At 36.4% G+C, this 20,482-nt stretch overlaps 1 protein-coding gene across 9 annotated transcripts in view; it reads right to left on the bottom strand.

Annotated features, from left to right (window-relative positions):
* The window catches only part of Znf451 (zinc finger protein 451), an 88,757-nt gene extending 69,104 nt beyond the window's left edge, over positions 1–19,653 (bottom strand). For 6 of the 9 annotated variants that reach the window (XR_011707723.1, XR_011707721.1, XR_011707722.1 and 3 more), the window contains exons 1-2: positions 12,400–12,659; positions 12,227–12,307 (exon numbers count right to left, since the gene is read on the bottom strand). Coding sequence is in view for 6 of the 9 variants with exons in the window: in XM_071613292.1 (XP_071469393.1) it covers positions 12,227–12,307; positions 12,400–12,552 (234 nt within the window). In the remaining 3 variants the exon portion in view is untranslated. Of the gene's footprint in view, positions 1–524; positions 10,630–12,226; positions 12,308–12,399; positions 12,660–18,923; positions 19,008–19,540 lie in introns of those variants that run through there. The other 3 variants (XM_027938185.2, XM_027938184.2, XM_071613288.1) reach the window with 3 other exon arrangements.
* Between the last annotated feature and the right edge of the window lie 829 nt (positions 19,654–20,482).

Below are 20,482 nucleotides of genomic sequence, written 5' to 3' on the forward strand. Positions count from 1 at the left end.
ATTCTACTCCACCTACTACACAGGTGACAGAACATAGGAAGAATGTACTTCGCAAAACTATTACCCAAAGAAGTGACCACAACAAACCAAGTTTCCTATCTGACTTACCAAAGGCAATTTTGGAACTCTGAAAAAGCCAGTAGTAAGGAAAGAAAAAATCTGTAATGGGCACGGGATTGAGTGAAAGGAATATCAGCTAGCAGTAACTAGGCAGAGAATGACTATTTCCTCCCTCAACTTTATCTTCTTTGTAAGGAAAACTGAATTCAAAGGAAATCCAAAATAGCAACCAATTGCAAAAAATGTTAAGGAATTTGCTTTACAAATCATCCTGTCATCCACATGACCAGGTACTTCTTTTGAAAAGAATTCCTAAAATAAATGCATTACAAATTTCAAAGCCTATTTATTAATTGCCCATTCTAAAGCTTCAGTCCCTTGTTTGGTGTGAAATTTGCACTCCCAAACACTGTGTTTACTCTTGTAACCAACATAACCCCAAATAATGATGTGAAGGTCAACAGTTTTTCACAAGAATTTTATATCCAAATACAGACAAAACAAGAGATAAACACAGCAAAGCAGTACAATATTTATTTACCATATCCAGCAGCAAAGTTTTTGAACCAAGACACCCTCTTTTTACAAAGCAATCTCCTTTCCCCACCCTTTACTATTTATTGTTTACAAATACAAAGTACATAGAACATCTGTTTTATGTGAACAGAGTGAAAAACATACATACAGATATACCCCAATCTGTAAAGTACTTTATTCAGTTAAGAAAGCTTAACTGAATACCACCAAACCTGTTAAACAAGATTCCTATATTCAAACTGCCAATCTTTCTGTAAAAATCCTAAGAAAATGACTTTGATCCTCCATCAATATCAACAACAAAAAAGAGTACAACTTTGGAACTTAAGAGAATTTCTTAATATCTCTCAGTATGACACTGTGACAAAGAGGATTTACTTTTTAACCCTGAGTGCCACTGCACTGCACTGCCTCCTGCACAAGGAGGGTAAAAAGGAAAAAAAACAAAAACAATATAGGGAAGAAAACATGAAAGGGGCAACAATAGCAAGGAAAGAAAGGAGAAAAAGCAAACAGTTGACAAAATGTGTCTGGGAGCTGCTGGAGAGAACCACTGGCATAAGGTTCACAGTTGCTACAACTCAACTCCAGGAAAATGTCAATGCAGTATCCTTCTTATAACTATCTTCATTTTTTCCAAGTTCACCCAGAAATTATCCATATATCAACACAGAGAGAAACTGGCCACATTTGGCTATACTGAGGGAGATGCTGCCAGCTGACTGAAGTGTTTAACTGTATTCACAAGGTATGCCATATTCCACTTATGCAGAGTTATCCTGTCCATCTTCAAAGTTACACTCTACCAATGTCTTAATTTTCTCTCATTATTTAAGCTGCCCCAGGGGCAGAAGTACACTGTTAAGAGTTCTCCTTAGGTTCAGTTCAGGAAAAAAACGAATAAGCTGTTCTGTGGCTGTGAATGACTATGATACAAACCAATTCCTAGACAAACTACTTCTATAACCTTACAAGTACAAACAGTATCCTTGCAGGAACCAATACATTCACATGGATAATTTATCCTTTCTCCTCAGCTTAATCTCCTTCATTTCTATCCTCCTAAAGGCTATTTCTTATAATTCTGAAACCAGACACACCTCATGATGTTTTCCATCTTCGCATATAATAATCCCTCTATCTTAATGCCTGGCTTCTGCTTCTCCACTGGATCAACTAACTCTTTACTAACCATCCCCCAAAACTCAGCTCAAGCATTATTAAGAAAGAAAAGCTTCCCTGACTCCTCTATCTGACCCTTTCTTTTGTTCATACTCCACCACAGGTTTTCCTCTAAATAAAGCAGTTTCCACTACCTCTTATTATTTGCTTCTCTTAAGAGAATATACTGTCTTACTAACCCTCAGTATTCCCAGACCTTCCATATATAGGTAGGTGCTGAAAAAGGAGTCTGACAAATGAAAAGATGACTGTTTCCAACATAACTACAAAATAACATCCATCAAAAATCATATATGCATACCTATGCACACAAGCTCTTCATTCTCCATTCTCCTTTATTATTCTTATTGTTTAACACAAGCATTTCTTAGCTTCTACTTCAGAAAAGAGACTTAGTCCATTATTAGGCTTGTAATATAGCCTTAAAATGTAAACATGAGGAACATGATCATATAGCATAAAATGAACAATCACATGCTATTAAATATGTTTATAAATGTATATAATTATCCATATCCAATATCATCCCTCAGTTATAAGAAATCTAAGGATGTAGAGAAGAATAGCACAATGACTTATAAAAGAAAATCTGTATTAAGATTAAATGTTTTCAAAGTACTTCCAGGTATCACCTCATTTGAGAGTAGAAAAACGAAGGCATAAGAAGTGACTTGTTACTGAGACCAAGGCCTTAGGTACTCAAACACCACATGATTTGCACCATTCCATCTTCTTTCCATTAAGCCAATATCCTCAAGATGTCAGTAAAGAAATTTTCAGTATATATCTGAAACAAAATGAGTGCAGCAAACAAAAAACACAGACCAAAGTAAAAAAAACAGGACTTATGATTCAAATGGTAAAGTCTAAAAATGAATGAAATACAAATAAGCAATAAGTAAAACAGAAGTCAGAGAACAGGGTTCCTGACTAAAGACATCAAGTTATGAGGAGTGGGAGTATACCAATAAACACAAAGTTCAAGGAAGAAAAAAGCTAGCATTTATCAAAGAGGTAAAACTTGTCTAGGGCCTTGAAAAACACATAGAGGCAGCCTAGCACAGTGCTTAAGGGACACTCTGGAAGAAGTGTACATTAAAGCTCAGTTACAACACTCGAGACAGTTGCTCAATGACTGCAAAATAAGGATGAATTTCTATCTCAAGAATGTTTAGAACATATAGGTGCTACTAAAGTAGATTTTTTTCTTCTACTTCCTTCTCAGGTAGGAAGATGATGATTGGACACAAGGCTATCAAGGTGGTTCCATGACGTTTCAGAATACATGGGAGTTGTTATAAGCCATTACAGAAATGTCAACACAGGCAATTCCATGCTAAGAATATAAAATAGACTAACATATTAACTATATTCTTACCCAATACAGAAAGGAATGGGTTGCACACTTATTAGCAAGAACTTACTTAATGCAATTAAAACATTTTTTTAAAAAAGGAATTGAAAACTTCAAACTGTGTTTAATGAGCTGGGATGTTTTTATTTCATTATCCACATCACTACTGCCTAAATAATTAAAAGACAAAGGAACCACAACATGATTGTTATGTAACACATAACTACATTATAAATCAAACTAGGGAACCATCACAGATAAAAGTGGGAGTTAAAAAGAGGTCTATTTATAGCCCTTAAAACTGAACACTATAATGGAGCCATTCTTCTGGGTAATGAAAGAAAAAAGAAAGCATATGATAGCTTATGGGGAAAAAATAGCATGTGGAAATTAGTCTCATAAAAAGACTAGTAAGAGACCTATTACATAGCAACACCTGAAGCCTTTAAGGTCAAAGTAGAATTTTTAAAATTATCACTAAATACAAAACAGTTCCTTTCACTTTTACCAAGGAATATACTCAAAGAATATTAGAAAACAAGACCACTTGAGAGATAGTCAAAGTTCCAAAAGAAACTTAAGAACTCTGAACTCTTCATAAGTCATCTGAAAATCTATCCAATAAGCCACTTGAAAGTTACCTCAGTGAAAACAGTAAAACCCTCGAGACCTAGGGAAAACCAGAGAACTATAATATACAATATATCAAGAATCCATGGCAATGCACTTCAAATTTTTCAAATAAATTTGACCATAAGTAATACATTTGTGTGAATATGTAGAAATGAGAAAACACTGCCTGCCATTAAAAAAGAACGCATTAAAAATTGATGAAAATAACCAAAAAACACTTTGAGACTGAACTGGTTATATGTTTGTTTTTGTTTTGTTTTTTTAAAAAAAGCATTATGGAAAATTAGAAAATCTCTTACAATAAAGCCTAAGACATCGTATTTAGGTATACAAATACAAAGCCACATCAAAATCTGGCTACTGTACACTGGTAGAATTAAAAAATATAATCTACATCAAAGAGATTAAGAAGAGATCGGACATCCTTTTAAAGAGAAGTATAGTATAAAGATGAAGAAAAGATCAATACAAAGAATAAAATAAGTAATATGCTAACATTATAAGGACATGACTGGACTATGACCACACCTGGATATATCTCACAGGAAGCAAACATAATTTCCAGTAATAAGATATCTCAATGTTATCAAGCATTACTATAAAAAAGTTTTCATTACAATACAGTAAAGCAAATAAAAAGACAAAGTACAAAAACATTATCTCACTAATAAGAAAAAAAGATTTAATAAAACAATGTTATCATCATCCATACAGGAAGGGACATATTTTAATGGTTTACATAGCTTGCTGTAATTGGAAAAAAATAACTGCAAGATTTGCATTCAGTATAGTAATCGTCATCAGTTTACTGATAACTTCCATCTGTATATTTTCTTAACTAAAAAAGAACTGGTTGGTTTGTGTATGTACTAAACACCATATAGAATAGATTTGGCCAAATAAATGACATGCATATGTGACAACCCATTATTGGACTAGCTACTAACATTAAGTACATAAAAGTAAATTTCAAAAGATAATGGAACACAAAACAGTGCAAAAACTGGGGCAAAATATGCCTTGCATTTAAAAAAAAAAAGTTTTCAGTTATTGCAATCTTCTAAAAATATCTAATCTGTAATTTCAAACCTTCATCAGAATCCCAATTAATTATATCTTCAAGAATAATAAACTTGTCATTTAACCCTATAATCGTCCATATCAGTACCCAACTTTACATTTAGAAGGGATTCTGAAGTTTGTCTTTTTCAACCTCACTGTTTACAATACCTGAGAGGTTATCCTGGATGTGTCAGGCCCTTTAAAGACATTATCAATCAGGTCACTTAGGTACACTTCAGTAAATTATTAGTGTTGTCCAATATAAATTATTAATGTAGTCCTAATATAGAGTACTCTACAGTATCCAAGTAGCCTGAAAGAGTTTATGCTTCCCTCAAAAAGACATTTTGAGAGCTAAGTAAATAAATGAATTATACTGATAAAGAAGCTGCCACTCCATTTAAAAAAAATTTAAATATAATGTAATTACACTGATAAGGAAGCTGTCATACATCTAAAATATATATATATATATATATATGTATGTACGTATATATGTTGTGTGTGTGTAAAGTGTTGGCAAATTTACTGCTTTTTAAAAAATATCCTTGCTTTTTCTAACCAAGTGAACATTCACTTATCACATATAAGCTGTGTTACCATGGCTAACAAGGTTAGATAGGAGACAAATGATTCAATCAGAAAATCCAGAACACAAAGAGAGAAAACAAAGCTGCCTTAATGCCTAGAAAACTGGGCAAATCACTAAAAACTAAAAAATAACTTCTGTGACGTTAATTAAATAAGGGGGAGGGAAGTATACTCCACAACCTTCTGAAATTAATCAACAGTGCTAAGAGAAAACAACCAGTCAGAAGGAGAGTACATTTAGATAGTGCAATTTTACAGATAATAAACCAAAAAATTAAATCACCATACAAAATTCACATAAATATCACCAGCAATATATGTAAGACTTCAAAATTTAACTTTTAAACATAAATGTGAAATTTAAAAAGGCACTTCATATAACAATTAATGGAAATAGTATTTCTCTATACATAGTAACTATAAGAAATCATATTGTCTCCATATACATTTTATGTCTAGTCAAGAATAACATTTTGAAGAAAAAGGATCATTAGACACATCCATTTTGAGAATACCAAATCATTAAACTTGCAACTATTTCAAGGCCTCCTGAAAAAAACTAGAGGCATTTCAAATCAGATGTTAAGCTAATAGAGAATTCTGTCCCAGGCTCTGCACACGGCAGGCACAATATGAATACTACCTAATTATGAACTCTATATTCTATTGGGGTTGTCTTCCTGACAAAGTACCCACTTTTAGTTTTATAACACCATCATCATTCAAGTATGCCAGAGATTTTTTAAAAAGAATTTTTTTAAAAAGATAAATGGGCTAAGGACACTGGGATATTGTTTCTTCTACAGTCAAGAAACAAATCTAGAACTAAAAGCTATGCCCATCCTCCTGCATTCTGTCCTCATCCCCATTCAACTGTCTGATACCTTCATTAAGTTTCCTATTTAGTCACCCATTTGATGATTCCCAATACCTTTTCACTTTCAAAATATTCAATTCTCTGGAAACACTTGAGCTTATCAATTGAAGTGGTTAAGTAATGTTATTTTCACTTTATTATTGAGCAACATAAATATCACAAAAGGAACATAATAGCGATGTTGTCTATGTGTTTTAAAAATATTTAAGAAAGGAAGAGCTGTACAACAACGTGAATATAGTTAACTTAAAAAATGGTTAAGGTGCTAGGTTATATATATTTGTGTGTGTATATATACATATTTTTCTCCTTAATCACTATTTAAAAGGGGAAGAAAAAGTAGAAGCATGTAAAATTGAAAAGCCAAAGCAGTTTCAGAGAATCGCATCTGCAAGTATCATTTATTTTGGTTTAGTTTTTGGAAAGTATGGGTATCTCAAAAATCATCAAGTTTGTGACATACCATCTAATTCAGGGAAAAAGGGAAAAGTAGGAACAGAACAGTGTGAAGTAGGCTTAAACAGTCAGGAACACTTTGTGCAGCCACATAAAATCTTTTAAGGTCTCTCTCTCCAATGATATCCCAGTGGTTAGTTCTTTCACCAAAGAAAACTACAATGTCAGTGTCAAGGACACAAGACTTCTTCACTGGTACAACACACTCTATATAGCTACAAAAATCTGTGTCTGATTTCTTGGCCCTTATTTCTTTTCAGTAATCAATGTTCTTCTAGAGTTCAATTTGACAGACAGTTTCAAACTGAGCATTAGCATGGATTTAAAGAAGTGGATGTAAACTTTGAAAAATACAGAAAAGGTAAATATTGATTCTAGATACAACTTGGCTAAATTTGCTAAATCTGTATCAAGACTAGTTTAGGTTTAATCTACAAAAGGGACAAACAGGACCAATACAGTATCCTAAAATTATCTGACAAATTAACTTCTTCCTAGTAGGGAAATTTATGCCTTTAACCTCTATGGCACAAACACTAAGAGGAAGAAAGGCAGATAAAACAAGAGTGCTAAATATGATTATGATGGGGAAGAAGAATGAACTTCCAATAATAAACTATTAAAAAGTGGGACATCACAAAATGCCAATCACTACTGTGCAGGATCTATGGCATGAAGAAACAGAAACCACATAAACTCGTAAAATAGTGCTAAATTCCATTAACAGTATCCAAAACACCTTGGTCAAGCAGATAAAAAACACATATGTTTAACAAACCAAGAAATTACAGATTGTAGTTTGTACCCCCAACCCCTGGAATTTTTTTTTTTTTTTTTTTTTTTTTTTTGGCTTCCAAGCAAATTAACACTAGGTGGTAATGTATTCAGACCCCTCAAACTTATATTTACTCCATTCCCAAAGTCACTCTGTGAAGACAAAAGATCTAAAGGCTGGTATACGATACAGCCATTGCCTTGAGATTGAAGAGAAGATACTGTGGAACATATAATTGAGGTATCTGCTGTCAGTTCCAGTAGAGTGGAAAATTATTATTGGGAGCAAAAACACAAGTCATCTCTTATAGTGAGTCTAGACTAGGTGACCAATAAACCAAGACACATCTCTGTCTCAATTTCAGTCTTTCAAGAAATCATTAGCAGATATTATCATTTAAATATCCAAAAACAGAGCTATGCAGCTTGTTCTCAAGATAGTGACACTTTAAACCTTGAGGATTTCTCAACAAAATCTAGATTGATGGTATCTCTCTTCATTTTGATAAGGGGACCAGATTGTCAGGCATGTTTAGAATTTTTACTCTTAAGAGAGTTCAGACTTGCATGCCTTGATTATGAAAATAATAAATATCCTTTATTTCCAGGGCACTGATGTGCATGTCTTTACTGCATTTAATGTGTGACACATTATCAAATTCAAAGGAATTAACTTTTTAGAAGACAGGTTTAAGAAGGTCATCCTTAGTGAAAGGCCCAGATTACAGTAAGACCTCTATGACTGAGTCTCACAGCTTGTTGACATAAGAGCTTGATAGGTCAAAGACTACTAGGATTGATGACAACAAAGAACTGTCTCACATGTAGCTTTATGAATGAATGGTGATGGTATGATGGCCATCAGTGTCGATGAAAAGTTACTGTGAAAATTTCTACAGTGATATTACAAGTAGGAAAGTCTCTTCCCAGCTGGTATCCATAGTGTACCTGTGACATCTAGCCATTCCAACTGGAAGCAAACAGGATTCAGCAAAATTTTATTTGAATTCCAGTTGGCACATAGCTTGGTGGCCAGTTCTGAAGTCTCATAGAGCTTGATAGGAGTATAAACTCTTGGTGAGGTGATAATCTTGACCCAGAGACTGTAACAAATTTGACATTTCATGAAGATCTACCAAGCTGAAGCCTGAACAAGGAAGCACAGATGACCTAAAAATGAAGGATTTACCTCTGGTCTTAGTAAACAGAGATCTAATAGTAAGTAGATTGTTTCCATATCCAAAATCTGCTAGTTCTCACCAACAAGATTTTCCTGAGGAACAAATCTATACATTTTCTTTTAATCACAAGAGGATTCAGATTCCTGAGTGCCCTCCTCTGGACATATTTTGGACCAGAAATAATGGATAAACCTTGTCCAACCCTCTTTACAGGAAAGTCTCCACTGCTAACTTGGCCAATAAAATCAGTCTTTATCATATACTCATTCCAAAAGTCAAAAATTCAAACATTAGCTGTCATCATTCCAGACTCGAATTCAGTTTTGCAATGACCTCCTACCTGTAGATCCCGTTTTGAGTTGGGGGTGGGGCAAGTAAGATAGTTAGAATCTTGGATGAGTATTCTGCTGAACATGAACAGGTTATTAATTCTTGTACCCATGGCGTTCTGGAGATTCTCCCTTTTTTCTGTATCTATAGGGGTGGTTTCGAGGTTTGTACCAATCTCCTTTGGAGTATCCTCTATTGTGATAATGTGCTTTCTGATCATGACTATAAAAGTATCGATGCTGGTTGTAGTATTTACTGTGATCCCTATAGTCATTTTCTTTAATACTGTTTTCTTCTGCAACAACAGCATTCACATCTTGTCCAAAAAGGGAAGTACCATCAAAGGGTAAGTGTGAGATCTTTTCCTGGGTTTTCTTAGTGAGAGATGTAAGTCGGAGCCAGGCTTGCCTCCTGTAATCAATTGCCATGGCCATAACTCTAACTACAGAATCCATTATGTCCCTAGTAGTACAAAGTTGCCAAAGACCTGCGTCCATACCATCAGATATTATACACCTTGCTTTTCCACGATCAAACTCGGGATCATGAACCAGATCCTCCATGTCTTCCCAGAGTTTACGCTGATACTGAGTCATATAGGCCATGTAGCTAGCAGCTCGAGCTGCAATGGAGGCAGCATGGTAGAACCTACAACCCATGATCTCCATTTCTTTTGAGGTAGAATCTAGAGGAGATGTTGTATTTCCTCTTTTGCTGTGCTCCAGTGCTTCTACAATGGGGCCCTCAGCTGGTGGATTTGGTTGGAAAGGAGAGGTATCCTTGGCCACAGGATACACCCTGTGTCCCATGAAGGAAGAAGGATGGCAATCAGCAGGGTCCTTAAAAACTTCAGTGGTGGCAATTCTCAAAAGAGGATGCAAGGGAGGAACCAAGCGTTTTTTAGAGGTCACACAATCAGGTTTCCCTTCACAGGATTCTGCTTCAGATTGTAAGGTTACCCTCTTTATAACACCTCTTTGTTCCATTCTCTTCAGAAGACCTGTGAAACTGGATTGGGTGGGGTCAGTTGGCTGCCCTTTGTCATCTGCTGATGGGGATTTGCAATCAGTTTCTTCTTCAACTGTGGATAAATTTTCTTCCTTAGAGGTGGAGATGTCCCAAGGAACTGAGGAATTCTCACTTGGCCTAGAATGATGAAATCTAAAACAGCTCCGGGACTGCAGATCACGTATCACTCTGGACATCTCAGCTACTTGTGTCTGGAGATAGAGGATGGCATCCTGTCCATGTTGTGAAGCTGAAGAAGATTCTAAAGGTAAATCTTCTTTGTCCTCAGAAGAGGCCAAAGACTCTTGGGAGACCAGAGGTGGAGATGAAGGCAGAGTCTGATAATTTTGTGATGATTTAAGTGCCTCTGTCTCAGAGATCTTAATATCTGAATGATTTTGATCATTTTTCTGTTTCTCCAATGGGTTCTCAACAGCAGAAGGTTGAGAAACTGTCCTTTGTGGACTGTTGGCACAACTCCCAGAGGAGGAGCTGCTGTCTCCAATGGGAAGAAGAACATTGCAGCTAGAGCACATTTCTGGGCGATGATTCTCAGAGGATGGCACCTTAGATTCAGGCATTCTCTGGGTTATCCACATGAACAAAAAACCAAGGAAGAAAAAAAATACGCTTTTAATATGTTAACTTTCAAGTGCAGAGATGCATGTCCAGTAAGTAGAATCAATTTTTAAATTATTATAAATAAAAATGAAAGACATATCCACTACAGGTCAGTAAAGAGGTAACAGAAGTCAAATCCACAAGCTTCACTACCCCAAGCCCCAATATGAACTTTGGGCATTAATATGGAGCTCTGGCTATTAAAAAGCAGAAGGTAAACATATGCTAAATTCAAAGTGGTGCTACCCTGGCTTGTTGCTTGGTCCTGTGTTGATAGAATGATGAGACCAGGTAACAACAATTAATAAAAGAAAAACCCCACTGAACATATATAAGTCAGTAAGTGTGAGCTAATGATGGCAGAGAAAACTTGAGGAATGTCTCACCAAGAAGAAAAAAGTTGTTCTAAAACTCCCTTATTAGTCATTTTTAAGCCCCTTTAAAAATTTTTGGGGGCTGGGGATGTGGCTCAAGCGGTAGCGCGCTCGCCTGGCATGCGTGTGGCCCAGGTTCGATCCTCAGCACCACATACAAACGAAGATGTTGTGTCCGCCAAAAACTAAAAATAAATATTAAAATTTAAAAAAAAAAAAATTTTGGTCATTCACTTTCCATGAATTTTCAAAACTTTCCAGTTGTATATTCCTACTTCATGGTTTCTAGTTTGAAGGAGCTTACATAGTTGTTACCTTATTTCTTCCTCACAACAACCCTGTGAGGTAGGTACTATTTTCATCTAATTAAAAAACAAACACAACTGAGGCTAAAAGGTTTCTTAATTGATACAAACTCACAGAATTAGTAAGGAGTAAAGCTGGCTCTCAAACTCAGGTATTTTGATTCCAAGTCCAAGTCTCAACCCCCTTTATCACAGAGCAAGAAGCTTTCTGGCCACTATGAGCAAGTGTTAGGAGTTCTCTAATCCATCAAGAAACAGCCCATTAATAAAATTTTGGGCTAAGGCAAAGTCAAATCAAAGGCAAGACTATGACAAAGGAATTCAATTAATTTAATTTTCAGAGTAAGAAAGTACTGATTTAATGATCAAACCCACAACTAGCAAGTCAGTTAGGATGAATAATTTCAAATACATGGGGGAAAGAGGAGGTTAAAAGGGATGTAGACTAAAGTTATACACGAACTATAAACCCCTTCCCACATTATTTCCTAAAGGATCTTCGGATATCCTTTCTTATGAGATAAAACAAGTTTTCTGTGGCCACAGTTTTGGAAGAAAGGGATCCAGTTCTACAGGGCACCAGAGGAAAGCACAGAAAAGAAAAAAGGCAAGAGGAGCCACAAAACCACAGCTGTTATTATATTTTCCTTTTATTATATATCATTTCCAGGGCTTAGAACTTCCTAGAACCATTTTAACTTTTCACATCCTCAGTGAGATAACGGAACAAAATTGGAGTAGGAGATGTTCTTAACAAAAGACTTCTAGACTACCTATTAAGGCCCATTTTAACAGAAATGGGCCATTCTCTAAGGCACAATAGTTCCTAAACACAGCCATCACTGATTTTAAAAAATGCAAATCAAATGTAATATACTTACATCACTATGAGAGGTGCTAGGTTCTTCATCATCACTGCTGACCAGATCAATGTATTCAAGAACAGGTCTTAATGGTCCTTCCTATAAAAGAATTGAGTAAATTTACCAGTCATGAACAGTTACTTAAACCAAAATAGCATTTTAAACAATGACTTTTTTATTATTGTTTTTACTTTTTCAGTTGGGATTGGCTCTGAAGAGGAAGCCTTGTGGGTAGCAGAAATAACTAGAACAAAAGAAACAGGAAAATATTCAGTGTGTGTAAATAAAAAATGATGATAGGACTTAAAAAAAGAGCCTAAACTCCTACAGAGTATTAAGGCCATAAAAATTGCTTGTAAAAAGGAAAATAAATACAAGAATAGTGCAAAAAAGACACAAACACTGCAATCCAATGTTTCTTAGTTGGGATGGGTATCAACAGTCCGTTAAGATATCCAAGCTCAAGGAATGGTGATATAGCTCAGTGGTAAAGCACCTGCCTTACATTTGCAAGGCCGTCAATCCTCAGCACCACACAAGAAAAAAAAAAAAAAAGACAGTCGAAATATGGAGATATCTTTGACCAACAGCTTAGTTTCATCTCCCAATCCAACAGATTTAAACATCAAACCCAGATTCTTTCCATTCATGCTGACATTTTCATAGACCAGGCTTTGAATGTCAAGCTTAAAAACCTATGTTCTATTCTATAGGGAAAAGAGCAAAATACTTATGAGCTGTGCTTCAGGAAGATTAATCTCATAGAATAGTAGGAATCATAGGCAAAGCCAAATAGATAACAGAGAGCTACAGGTACATAATAATACAGAACAGTGGTGATGGTAAGAAATGATGGAACAGATATAGAAGAGACTATGAGTAACACGGGGGCGGGGGAGAAGAGGACTGGCTATTAAATACAAAATAAAACCAAAGAGTCAAAGAGGTTTTAAGCTCCAGTGGCCAGAATACTAATGCCATTAATATAAATCCACAATGCATGAACAGAAAGCTGATGGGTTTTTTTTTTAGACATATTGACTGAAATACCAGTGGTACACAGAGGTATCTGGCAGACAGCTGCAAATGCAGGCTTATAACCTGGGATATGAACATACCTGCAAATAAGATATTTGGAAGCTGCTCCCCTAAAATACTACTAAACTCTAGAACTAAATTGAAACTGTGATATTGCTTCAATGAATAATAATCAATGCTAAACGTGGCCAGAAACATTAAGTTCCAAGAAGATATCACTAAATTTGGCAACAGTACATTTTTAAATGTCTTTCAGATAGCAATGCTAAATAAAATAATGAGCACAGAAACCAGAGAGAATGTAGAAAAAGTAAGAAGAGAATGAGGTAGAAAGGATCATTAGTAAAGATTATTCTTTCAAGAAATTTAGGAAGAAGGAACAAAAAAAGGAACATGGGAGAAAAATATGGCTGAGAGAAAAAGATTTCTTAAAATGGAGACAGCTGCTGACTAGATATCTAGTTAATGATTCTTTTTTTTTTTTCCCCCTAAAAGCAGCAAGATGGCTTTTTTCTTCCTAGGCTATGAGTTCTGCCCAACTGGAAAACTGCTAACCTTTTGGGCAGTGATCCAGACACTAAGAGAAAATCAATGGGCAAAACTTCTAGGCAGGGAACTGCAATTAAGAATGAGAATTTTTGCTCAAAGTTGTAAAGATGAAAAAGAGAAAGAGAAGTAAAAGAAAAAGGAAAGGAAAGGCAAGGAGAACAGAAGAAGAGAACAGATATTCTCAAATATATGGTCAATAAAGCTACATTACCTGTCTTAAGACTAAAACCTATTTGGCATGAACATACTTTATACACAGAGTTACGAAAAATTGTGCTGTGAATGGATAATTATGATTGTAATGCATTCCACTATTGTCATGTATGTAAGAAATAAAAATTTTTTAAAAAGTCTAAAACCTAACCCTGATATTAAGTCAAAATCATATTTTCAACTCAAGAAAGAAGCAGGAGATAAAATGTAACACTTTTCCCATTCACATCATTTCCTCTCAAGAAATGTGATTTAGGACCTTCCATTAGAGTAAATAGTAAAGAAGAAAGTCCCCAAGTAGCCAGAAATACAGAGGCAAGGGCAGAATTTCCATGAACAGAAAGTAGATAAAGAAAAAAGGGAGACAAAAGGTAATAAGACATAAGGCAAAGTCAAAGAGGCAAGAAAAAAATGTAATAAGGGAAAAAAATGGTCACAAATCAGACCAAAAAGTAGCTACAAGGGGCTCGGGGTGTAACTCTTATAAGAGTGTTTGCCTAGCACATGCAAGGCCATGAGTTCAATCCTCAATATCACAAAACAGCCTCAACAACAAAACATACTTTTAAAAATGCAGAAATAGAAGAAAGACCAAGAGTAGGGACAGTGAGACCACTATCAGAAATTTACTAGAATGAACCATTTTCAAAGTATAAAAGACAATTCCATACAATTCATAGTAATTAAGACAGAAAAATAAAAGTATCGAAATTTTAAAAAATCAAAATTGTGAATTAGAATATCCATTCACTCAACAAATAATTACTGATTTACAAATGTAGAATGAGAAAGGAAACACAAACAATGCATAGGCTAAATGAAAAAGGAAAGACAAGTTTATACATAGATACATTATCCTCTAGTTAATTTTCACTATAAATTCACAAAACTTCCACCATAAACTTATCAAATATTCAGTCCTCCGTTTATTTTACTACTAAATAACATTTACTAAGCCCTGTATCAAGCACTGTAATAAACTTCATGCACATTATCTTATCCCAATCCTCTCAACCGCTTTAAAAGTGAGATTCTGAATTATCCCATTTAAAAGAGGATAAAACTTATTGAGGTACACATGGTTATCTAAACGCATAACTGGTTCTGTGTTCACTATAATTCTGAGACATTTGAAAGTGTAATCCTATTTTTAAACCAATGATTATTACTTGTTTCCAAGACAACATATTTTCTTTTCCTTCAATAAGAAAAAAAGGACTACCTGCTATTGCCCCCATTTTTGAATATTATAACACTGACCAAACGTAAACTACTAATAATACCCAAAAAGTAATGCCTATAATGCAAATACCAAGGAAAAAATCTCTATATTTATGATTTTATCCTTAGCAACTCCAGCTATTTTTTATTTGAATTTATGCTATTAACTAATAAATCATCCTCATACCCTCTGATACCAATAAGGATTCAACTTCTAATGCCATACAAGTTAGCAGTAGAGGCACATGTACAAGCATGACAAAACATTTGAGGAACACAGTTTAACTAACATTGTAATTTTTAAAAATATACTTTTAACAAAAAAAAAAAAAAAGTTTTCATTCCTGTAATTAGAAAACTTGATTCTCAGAGTGCAAACACCAATTTTCTACTTGGAAAGAGAGATTAATACATTAAAATATGGCCTACAGAAAAAACTAGTTTAATTCAAACAAAGAATTCTCTAAAACAAGGACTATGATTTAAGTGTAAAAGTAAAAACCTAACCTAAAACCCTAAATAATGTGTTGTTGTTTATTCCATATAGGAAAGTAGGGGCTTATTTTACTTCCGCAGCCCTACCCAGTTCAAGATTTCAAATGGCTCCCAGTTGTCTACTTTATAATTTAAATTTGGTCCAGCACTCAAGTTCTGTATCATTGGCCCCACTTTAAAAACAAAAATATTTCATCCTCCAAGCACACATAATCCTGTTTACCACTTTCCAAATTGCCCTTTTAAATGTATACAAATAACCATTAAATATACAATAAACTACCACCTATGCTACAGTGACAAACTGTAAAATCTTTTAAAAATCATTTTTAAAGCACTAAGTACTCTTTATAAAACATCTTTCTACTATCACTTTGAGTTATTTACTTAATTCTCCTATCTCATCACCTCCACTAAAATATTGATATTTAAGGGTAGAATATATTTCCAATTAATCTATTTAGGTCTAAGGTACTTCACTCACAGCTTTGCACTATGAACTGCAACACTACTTTTGTTTAATAAGTGAATTACAATGCAAGAAATCAGCAAAAGATAACCTCACTTTTTGCAAAAATCCCTTGTATTAGTATTTACTTTTAACTACAGGCCCCTCAAGTTATTTATGAAATTCTGTCTTGACATTATTGATTATTCCCACATTTTCAATGAGCCTATATAAATCAATAATCCTGACTAAAACTGACATCTTCTGTGCTGTTATGAAACTTACAATAGGTTCCCTCAGCAATTTTTATACCTTTATATTTATAGTGGCAAAAGAAACAACAGCTATTAGCTGAACAGTTTTTTTGGAAGCAAATCAGAAAAGACCTACTGTTTCAAAGAAAGACACAAAGTTGGTGGTTGAATAAAAGAAGCATTATTACTACACAGAAAATGCAAGTAACAGATCTAAATGAAAAAATTTTGTTAGAATACCATTCTTCATTTGGGGACTGTTCAAACGGGTATATTGGCCTTGTAAAAATCAATCAAATAAGTACACTTACTGAACTGGGAACATCTCAATGTATTTCAACACAATTTAAATGAATGGGCTCATTTTCATATCCCCACATCTGTATCATTCCTTTCCTTCAGGTATATTGTATTTGGCTTCAGGTTCAGTATTTTGCAAACCACAGAAAGTCTGCTGTGCCACCTTGTAAATTCAAGGTGGGAAAATTAGATTTGAACGAGGCTAAGAAATCCAAACCAGAGTATCAAGAAATGATCACATAATGCACTTTTTGCTATCTTAAGAACTCAAGCAGGTAACTATTTTTCATCATTGCTGGATTAAACATTACATGGAGGACTCAAGTGTATAACTGGGTTACAGAAAAAAGTACAAGATTCTGCCTCTGAATTTTAATTATTAAGGTATGGTTGTCATTTAAGCATTACCACTTAAACACAAAGAAATGTATTTTAATAGGTTCCTTCTAGTATTCTAACCACACTTAAAACATGTAATTCATTTTCCATTTAGGGCAGTCAAATCACTGAATCTTTATCTGGAGAAAGAGAGAGAGAGTATCAAGTTCAATATACTGTACATTCTTTATTCTTCCTGCAAAGATATTAGTAACTTTCTATTTTAAAATAAAATTTAAACTAAAAGACTACGTTTAAGCTAAACAAAACCCTATAATAACTAGTTACAAGCTATAATGCAACTCTTCATTCACAGGGTACAAAAAAAAATTTATTCTTTGAACCTTATTTTTATATGTCTGTTTTTCAAAACTTCAGAGTATTATTCCCTAATTTTATTTGCATGAGACATCAAAGTAAATAGTTTGTTCACAAATATACAGATTCCAAAAAAAAGGAAATGTGTGTCCTAAGAACCCATAAAATCCTATTATCGAACTTACTTCAGCCAGGCGAATTACTACATACCAGTAATCCCAGCAACTCTGGAGACTGAGGCAGAAGGATCACAAGTTCAAGGCCAGGCTCACCAATTTAGCAAGGCTCTAAATAACTTAGCAAGACCCTGACTCCATAAAAAAAAGGAGGATGGAGTGGGATGTAGCTCAATGGTAAAGTACCCCTAGGTTCAATCCTCAGCACCAAAAAACAAAACATACTTCAGCCCATGCTTAGAGTGCCCAAGCCCTAGGTTCCATCTCCAGCATCCTGCCCCAACAAAAAATACTTCAGTACAGAGTGAAGAAAGTAGCAGGATATAATGCACTCACCCCAAATTCTTAAAGTTCTAGACAAAAATGATATAGTACAATGGGCACTGGCAATGGGGAACAAAGTCAAGAAAACAATCTTGGAAAGGAGTCCCTTCACAACAAATATTAAAACACCATACAACAACAGTTCACTACAATGGCCCAATGTTGGGGAAAATATTGTTCAATAACCACTTTTATATAGTTGGCCAACAACATCCACAAATACACAACAGATGTACAAAGAAAAATTATAAAAACTACAACTATTTCATTCCAAAAGAGAGTATGGGGAAGGATTCTCTATAGCTTTAAGCAGAGTCACTGTAAAAACTTAACAGCTACAGATAAAAATCACCCAAAATACACCACATGCTGTTTTTCCCACATCAAAGCTTTATTGTGTTCAGAGAGCCAAATGTCCTGAACTTGTTCAAAAATGGAGATTCCTAAGCCCGACTTTGAATTTCTTTCTGACTCAGTAAATCTGGAGTTGGGCTCAAGAATTTGAAAGTTTCTACTTCCTAACACTTGAAAACTACTGCCTGTGGCAAAGGACAAAAACAGAAAAGATAGCATGCTCCTGGTGATGCAGGATTCATTATGTGCAATTGTTGCACTATGCTGTAACATGATGATCTCAGAGGTTAGTGAAGTCCTCAAGCTGAGTTCCTACACACCTTGTTTTCCACCTCTCTGCCATTAGCCCTCCCTCCTAGTCCTGTGTGTCACCTTTGAGAAGGCATTCTTGCCCCCATTTAAAATCACACAGTCTGTAAGTTTTTATGTCTAGAGTAATCATAAAATGGATCCAAATGAGGGCATCGGAGGCCTCAATAAGAGCCCAATACGTTCAATAGGCCATGCTCTTTGTGATGGCTATTGTGGTGGCTCAGTTACCTTTCCTGGTAAGCTCCTTATCCTACACCATATCCCAAGTGTCCACCACCCAGAAGACATCCTTACTATTCGTTGAATGAAAAGCCCGATTATCAGTAGCTACTTACACTAACAAACTGAATGTCATCTTCGTTTTCATCCGTTGTTGATTCAGATGCCTCAGGCCCAGCTGGAGGGGCAGATTCTATTATCTACAAAAATAAGCCAAAACATGCTTATCTATTCAGCCACACACTTGTAGGGAGAGATTTTTCCAAAAAGGACGATTGAGACAAAAGCTTGGACGGAAACTGAGCACAAACGCACGCAAACGCCACGAAGAACTGAGTCGAGGGAGCTCGGTTTTGCTAAGGCGTCGTGCAGCTGTAGTGAATGGCCCTCGAAAAGGAGTGACCAGCGCTCAGAAGGTCCCCACCTACTCCAGGAGCAGGGATGCAAGCTCGCTACCCAAGGGCAATCCTGACTTCAGCCGTCGCTGGGCTCCCGGGGCAGAGCGGCGGCAGCAGGAACTCGGGGCCAGTTCAGGGGCCGGGGGCGGCGGGCGGCCATTGTTGCCGCAGGTTCCCGGCGCACGCAAGCAGCAGGCCCGAAGGCCCCGCTCCGCCCTAGATGCTGAGGCGCAGCGCCCCGAGGCTGCGGCCGAGCACAGGCCTCAACCCACCAATCTCGAAACCCTCCGCGGTTCGGCTCCCAGAACGCGAAGGCCCAAGGCTCTGCTACTCACCTCCGACCCTGGGTCTCCCATTTCTCCAACGGCTTGACAGCACCACCACTACTGCTGTCCCCGCCGCCGCCGCTGCAGCAGCCGCTGCTGTCCCCGCTGCCGCCTCCGCCACGACTTCCCTTCCCGCCCTGCACCACCCTGACCCGCCCCTGCGTGAGCGCTGACGCAGCTGACGCCGCAGGCAGCACGAGACGCAAACCACTAGGAAAAGAGCAGCGGTCCTCACAGGCCCGCTATACCCCGGAGCCTCTTTAGTACACTCCCGGCCTGCCCTCCCCGCACCGCACAGGATGGTGGGAATTGTAGTTCCCATTGGCCTTGAAACTGCTCCCCCACCACTTGGGTGGAAAAGAGCTAACAAGGAGCCCTCAATGCCGCGCATGCGCTCCACCTAGCAGACATCAGCCGTAGCTGGGCAAAGCCCTGGGCAAAACTGGATTCTGTTGGATGAAGTGCAGGAAGATCGCGTAGGATGTGGAGGAGGTTCTCCACTTGGTTGTAAACGTGAAAAGTCTGGCTCCCATAGGCTAAGACAATAACTCACAGGAATGGGAGAAGAAAGCTTTATTGGCAATGAACTGGCAGGTGGAAAAGGGAGAGGCCTTTCACCCACATTCCATTTAGTGGTCATACGTGCAAATGCAAGGGAGTCCAGTTTTACCCACAGCCAAGTGGACACTGAAATGGTCTTTTAATTCGTGGAGTAATCAATGGGGAGGTAATTTTGGTGGTAGTGGGGGTTTTGTTGTTATTGTTTGGTTGGTTTTGTACTGGGGATCTAACTTCAGGGCAATTTACACTGAACCAAATCACCAGCCCTTTTTATTTATTTATTTTTTTGAGATGCTGGGGATTGAACTCAGGGCCTTGTGCATACAAAGCAAGCACTGTACCAACTGAGCATATCCCCAGCCCCTTATTTTTTTGTTTTGAGACAGAATC

The sequence above is a fragment of the Marmota flaviventris genome, chromosome 6 (genome assembly GCF_047511675.1).
Source record: "Marmota flaviventris isolate mMarFla1 chromosome 6, mMarFla1.hap1, whole genome shotgun sequence".
NCBI classification, from domain to species: Eukaryota; Metazoa; Chordata; class Mammalia; order Rodentia; family Sciuridae; genus Marmota; species Marmota flaviventris.